Here is a 6,851-nt window from a genome sequence, read left to right as displayed (position 1 = left end):
TAAAAATTAAGAATTTAACAAGAAAAATTGAAAACCTACCAACCTTGAACCAACCAGCCCAACCAGATTAAGAATATACACAACACAGATTCCCAACCAGCTTATCTTTCAAATTTTATCTCTCATTTGATTCTTCATTTTTTCTAATCAAAATTAAATCTTTGTAATCAAATTCAAAAGTCAAAATTGAACCCTAAAAAAGCAAAAAAAAAAAATGAAGAGAAGAGAGAGAAAGAGGGGTAAGAAATCGAAGATCTACCCTCTGGCATTGGTGGGGCTTCTTCTTCTCAACTTCGTCAAGGACCTCTCGGCTCTCTCCGTCACCATAAACAAAGTCGAATGCGTTTATGAGTACGTCATCTACGAAGGTGACTCCGTTACTGGCAACTTCGTTGTCGTCATCGTCGATCACAACATTTTCTGGAGCTCCAAACACTCCGGCATCGACTTCTTTGTAATCACTCTCTTCATTGTTTGTTTTTTCTACATTTTAAATTGATACTAGGATAAGAAAAACCCATAGCATCAAAAATATCTTCTTTACATTGATTTTGTGGACGAAGGGTATTTTCATCTTTTCGTATGCAAAAGCAAGGTTAGTATGGTCATTTTGTATGAGCTACTAACGTTGTTTGTGCAAATTTGACGGAATAAGAGAATCTTGATATTTTCAGATAAAATAAAGGAGGTTACTGTAATTATTGAAACCATAAGGGAGGTTTTTGTATTTATCAGAAATCTCAAGTGAGGTAAATGTAATTTACCTGTCAAAAAATTATTATTAAAAATCAATTACTCTATTTACTTTTGTGGAAACCCTATGGTAACCCTATGGTGTGTGCGCACCCCCCTTGGATGCATACCATATGTGTCTTACTTTAAATTAGTGTAATTTTACTATAAAATTTTGTAATATCAATCATAAAATGTTTAACTTTATCACAAATTAATATAATAAAAAATGTCGTAACCAAATTACAAACTTTCATTACATGAAATATAAAATTTTAGATATTTTATTACATTAATTTGTAACAATATTACATATTTTATATTTGATATTATAAAATTTTATAATAAATTTATGCCAATTTATAATAAAATACATATAATATGCACCCTAAAAAGCGCGCACAGGCGTTCAAAAAATGAAAAAACCACTGAAAAAAGGTCAATTTCCTAACCAGTCCGTAGGCTCCAATATTACATGGACCTCCAAACGATCAAAACTTCTTAGTCATAGGGGGATTCTATTTACATTAAAAAAAAATAATAAATAAATAAATATTAAGTACTCTTAATTTTTAAATACATCCTATTTAATTATTGAAAATTTTTATTTTATTCTCATTACACCATATTATTTTTCCCAAATTACTCTCGAGGTAAACCCAAATAATAAATAATAAACAAACTAAAAAACTAAATTATTTCAAAAAAAATTTAATATAAAAAAAATAATAAAAAAAAACCAAACTTATAAGCACATAAGCATTATAAATATAGAAAAAATCAAACTTTTACATAAGCATTATAAAACTTTTCAATACAGAAGAAAAAAAAAACTTTTACATTATAAATTATCTACAAGAATGCTCATAGAAAAGTCAAAAACCAAACTTATAAGCACATAAACATCATACACTAACAAGAAAGAGTAGTTCTCAAATAATGTACTATTTAAATGATAAAATAAAAACAACTATAATAATATGTTATTGTTAATCTAACTACTGTGCCCTTTAATTTTTATTAAAAAAAATGATATAGAAAATAATTGATGGTACTTTACAAAAATTGTGAAACCCTTTTATATGAATACTTACCTCATTTTTGATGGGTTGTTTCAAAAAACTATTTTGATTATTATTCTCATCTATTATTTGATTTTGTTTAAACCTTCTTCTAAGGTTTAGGGTTTCAAAATAATTAAAAACAATGATGTTGATGATGATGGTGAGTTTTGGCAGGGTGGATTGGAGTTTTAGAGGGAGGATGAAGAAGAAGAAGAAGAAGAAGATGAAAGAAGAAATAACTTCAATCTCCTTGGAAAGAAGATATAGATATTTGAATAGGAATAACTAATTACGATGTACCATAAGAAAAAATAATAATAATTTATTTTAAGACTTAATATGGGTTATTCTTATTATTATATTCATTTTAAGATATAATAGGAATTAAAATTTATAAATTTAAATTTAGTGTACTGAGACATATTTTGAATTCAAATAGAATCCTCTTTAATCATACAACAGAAAAATGGGCCAAGGCCCTGAAGGCAAACTATAAAATGGGCCAAGACCCAAATGGAAAACTACAAAAGGGGCCAGAGCCCATCAAACTTTAATGGTTGATTTCAGTCTTTTTGTTTTTTGTTTTTTATTTTTATTTTTATTTTTATTATAAAAAAATCATGATTTCAAGCCGAATCAACCCAAACTACATTAGATTGGATTGGATTGGTTTTAATATATAATTCATTTGGTTTTAAATCTTAAAATTTAGAATCAATCATAATTGGATTAATTTAAATTTCATGATAAAGCGAACCAACCCATGAAAACCTTATTAGACACACGACGACAAGGCAGTGCTTTTGGCTATAACTCTGTGTGGGCTCTCTAGTCTAAAATATAGAAACGAAAATGATAGCATTTTTGTATAGAAAAATTTGATTAAAATAATGTGACGGTGACAGTTTTAGAATTGAAACCAATTTAATGGATTTTTGTTTTAAAGCAAAATATCAATTTTTGGTGTAATTTTTTCTTTTTATTTTTACCATGCGATTTGTAACTATAATATTCATGTATTTGGTTTTACCACTCATTTATATTTTTATTATTGATAAAATAACATGATAAACAAAATATGATAAAATAATACAGTGATATTCTTTTCAGTTGACTCAGACTATAGTTCAAATGGTCATGGAGAGGGCACTTAGGTATTAGGGTGAGATTTTAGGTTCAATTTTATAGTAAGACATTGACATGCATTATAACCTAATTAATAATATACTAACACTACCTTTGTCACAAAAAAAGAAAAGAAAAATTGATATTCCCCCTAGTTGGGAACTATAGGGTGTTGTTGGGCCTCCAAGAGTTCACCATGAAACCCACGTCGTTGATTTGAATTGTTTATTTTTTAAGTCATTCTAAACAAATAATTTATGCCAAAAAAATATAGTTGATTAGATTGCCACATGATTGGATTACAATTCTTTTTCAAAAACAAAAGGCATATGAATTTTTAAAATAAATTGTATATTATTTTGAAGATAAATTTATCTTATTAGATCATTTCCAATGGTGTAACTAAAAACATTTGTTAAAATGTATAACAAAAGTGAGACACATTTATGTGTTGAGTATTTGTTAGTTTAGTAATTGATGGTGTGTTCTTATATATAGTTAGATGCAAAGTTATTAATTTCGTATCAGATAAAGTACCGTTTTTTCAATTGGTACAATACCTACCGATACTGGTATGGTTTTGAGTTCCATTTTGCATTTATTGCAAAAATATTATATATGTATTAAAAATATTATCTAGTAACAAAAAATTTAAACATACAACATTATGAAATACAAATATATCCTATGTAAAAGAGATACTTCAAAAGAGAGTATGAAACACAAGTTTCTACTATTATTATTGTCTTACACTACCAATGAGTTTAACAAATCTATGAAAATATTATTATGTGGTTACAATTATTCAATTAATTTAATTTTTATATTAATTATCTACTTTAAAGAATCTAAATATTGAACGAGTCTAAATAATCTTACGTTTTCTTTTTCATTTTCAGTCGTCCTTTCCCAATCTCTTTTTGTTTTTTTTTTTTTTTTTGGGTGGGGGGGGGAGGGATGAGTACATCTTCTGAACATAATTTATAGAAGTAATACAATTAGAATTCATAATTCAAAAAAAAAAAAAAATTTAAAAATTAGTCCAAAACGACCGCCTATAAAGATTCGGCTTGGGAACAATGCTTCAACTCCGAAGCAGCTTGCAAATTTCATAGACTATATATTATAGATAAATTCATATTTTTAGATAAAAGATTTGAACTTTATGTTTATTTTATAAAATAATAACACATAGAACACTTAAAGCTAATACATCATTTATATGCAAGTAATTATAGATTTCTATTTATTGTAAATAGTTAATGAGTTATTTAGACCTCTCGAGCCCATTTCTTGTTGGATAGGCTTGATAATTTAACAAACGTGATTGAGGCCTCCAGTTTTTTCTCACCCCCACCACCCCCACACCCCCACCACCCCCACATACACGTGGGAGTTAGTTATTGAGAGAAGAAGAGGAAGAAAAAAAAAAAAAAATTTCTAGCCAATTAGACCCCATTGGGTTCCTGAGAGTCACCCCCAGTGGGGGTCTAAAACATTTTGGATAATTTAATTTCAAGTCCAACATTGAGTAGGCTCAGGCTACTACACCTTCTGTTATTATGAAGACAGGCCCGAATAAAACCCGATCCAACCCAGCCAAGTCCACCACTAACTATCAGAGTTTTGCAAAGAGGATTAGTCTAAATATGAGGGAATAAACCTAGCAATACAAAAAAACTAATTACAAAATTAGACATAATTGTCTGATATTAGATAAGCCGTACATTAGTAAAAATGTTATGTCAAATTTTATGATTAATTTACATACAAATATTAAAATTAAAAATTCAGAGGTAGAAGACTTTTATCTACTCATCGTGAACATGCAGATTTATATCATCAAATGAGCATTTTAGTGAAATTCAGACTAATACATGTTAGTAATTGGAAGCTCTTTAGGGGTTGTTTGGGGTGTCTTAAATAAGTGTATTTTTTTGTCTTTTTGAACTAAAAAGTTGAGAAAAAAAATATGATTGTTTGGGTTAACTTTTTAACTTTTTATGACAAAATGTGTATTAAAAAATTATATAAATTAGTGTATAGGAAAAAATTAAGATTAGAAGGTATGCAGCCGTAATTTTTGACTTTTGATGAATAGTAATAACTTTTTAATTTTTTGAATAATTTTTTTTTTAATTTGTCAAACTTGGCCTAGTATTACATTGCTGGTATTTCACAATGTCACGCAAAAATTAGGAACCAAAATGATGAGCCTACTCACAACTCGGCTCTAAACTCTTGGGTTGTAATTAGATGTCAAGCCAACAACCGGATTGAACATGGCCAGTGTACTCCTCCGGCATTTCTATTTTTGCCCACGTGTAATCCTTCAAATTTAACACGTAAGCTTTGTGGGCCTCACCAAATCTCGGGGATCCAATCACCAACATCTTATCTTGCCACGTTGTCATGTATGTTGTACTACTTCGCACCTCAGCAGGCAACTCAGCTACTGCTTGCCATGTGGAACTCTTACGTGCCACCACATCATTAGACCGACACATGTACAATTTCCCATCCCCACCGTCCACGCAAGTGCTTGGACACGTGGAAGTTTCCAAGAAGTCATTTTGCATTTCTTGATCCCACTGCCAGGTGGCAACATCGAATGCTTCAGCACTTGTACTGAATAGACCTTGCATCTCTGTGTTGTACCCACCGATGACATGGTACTTGCCAGCATAAAATACTCCGTTACACTCGTCACGATCCATTGCCATGTCAGCCAGTTGGATCCACTCATCTTTTGTCACGTCATACACCAGCGTGGATCTCAATGCATTCTTCTCGTTGTCATGTCCACCTGCAACGAACACCGTCCGATCAAAATCAGACGCACAAGCAAAGAACGACCTCGGCCCACCTGGCATATCGGCCCCACGCCTCCACGTGGCAGACACAAAATCATAAACAAACACCGCATTCGAAACCTGCCACGTAACCGGGTTCCACCCACCCATCACCACAAGATTCAACCCGACACCCGCAAGCTGACAAAACATGGGCAACCCGTCTGAATATCCGGGCACGGGGGGGAGCTCGCTCCACTTACCCGTTTCCGGCTCACAGATCGTGAGCCGGTAAACCGGATTAATTGAAAACTTGCGAGAAGTACCTTTTGGTCCGGTGATTATATGGGTCGGGTTAACCCGTGCTTGGAGCATGACGACGACTCGCTGGCTGAGTCCGGCGAGTTTTCGATGAATCCAAAACTCCGGCAGCTGAATCTCCGACTTCCATCTCCGACAGACCGATGAAACAGAAGAGAAGTGTTCATGGGGGGTCCGAATAAGACATTCAAGACCCAGATCGTCTGGAAGACCCGGAATGAGCTCCATGGTAGAATCGCTCACTTTTGTGTGGCTATGACCTCAAAGTCACAGAATCACAGAAAACAGAAAATAAGGGACTTTGCGTTTGCTTTTTTGCGTTGGTTTTGAGAAATGGGCGTGTTAGCATTTTATAGAAATGGCCTCGTGAATGGTGATGTAAGATTTGTTTGGATTGTGGGGAAAATTATTCACTTGGGTTGTTTTTGGTTTTCCCAAAATATTTTTTTAAAAATTACATTTTGTTGTTTTTTATTTTTTTTTATTTTTAGGGCAAATTACATATACCTCTCGAGGTTTAGAAATATTACAGATACCCTTAAGATTTGAGAAATTACAGATAATTCCTGAAGATACTATTTGCATAACAAATTAAGGGATAAATTGTTATGAAAATATAAACCTCATGGGATAATTTGTTATGAAAATATAAACATCAAGGGGGTATCTGTAAATTTCGAAACCTCAGGGGTATCTGTAATTTAGTTAAACCTCGAGGGAGGTATATGCAATTTGCCCTAATTTTTTATTGAATTTTTAAAATATTTTAAGTAATTTTTTTTTTAATTTTTAGACACTTAACATAAATAAAAAGTAT

At 31.7% G+C, this 6,851-nt stretch overlaps 1 protein-coding gene across 1 annotated transcript; it reads right to left on the bottom strand.

Annotated features, from left to right (window-relative positions):
* Positions 1-5,029: 5,029 nt before the first annotated feature.
* On the bottom strand, positions 5,030-6,464 carry LOC114301115 (F-box/kelch-repeat protein At1g15670). Its single transcript, XM_028246032.2, has one exon. It carries the CDS (start codon positions 6,260-6,262, stop codon positions 5,174-5,176), a length of 1,089 nt encoding a protein of 362 aa, XP_028101833.2. The 5' UTR covers positions 6,263-6,464; the 3' UTR covers positions 5,030-5,173.
* Between the last annotated feature and the right edge of the window lie 387 nt (positions 6,465-6,851).

The sequence above is a fragment of the Camellia sinensis genome, chromosome 15 (genome assembly GCF_055761805.1).
Source record: "Camellia sinensis isolate YWXY chromosome 15, ASM5576180v1, whole genome shotgun sequence".
NCBI lineage: Eukaryota > Viridiplantae > Streptophyta > Magnoliopsida > Ericales > Theaceae > Camellia > Camellia sinensis.
The sequence above is the reverse complement of the archived record's forward strand: the minus strand, read 5'-3'. Positions and strand labels throughout refer to the sequence as shown.

Bases quoted from the DNA above. Each gene is read 5' to 3' on its own strand.
- LOC114301115 (XM_028246032.2), bottom strand. From the start codon at position 6,262: ATGGAGCTCATTCCGGGTCTTCCAGACGATCTGGGTCTTGAATGTCTT.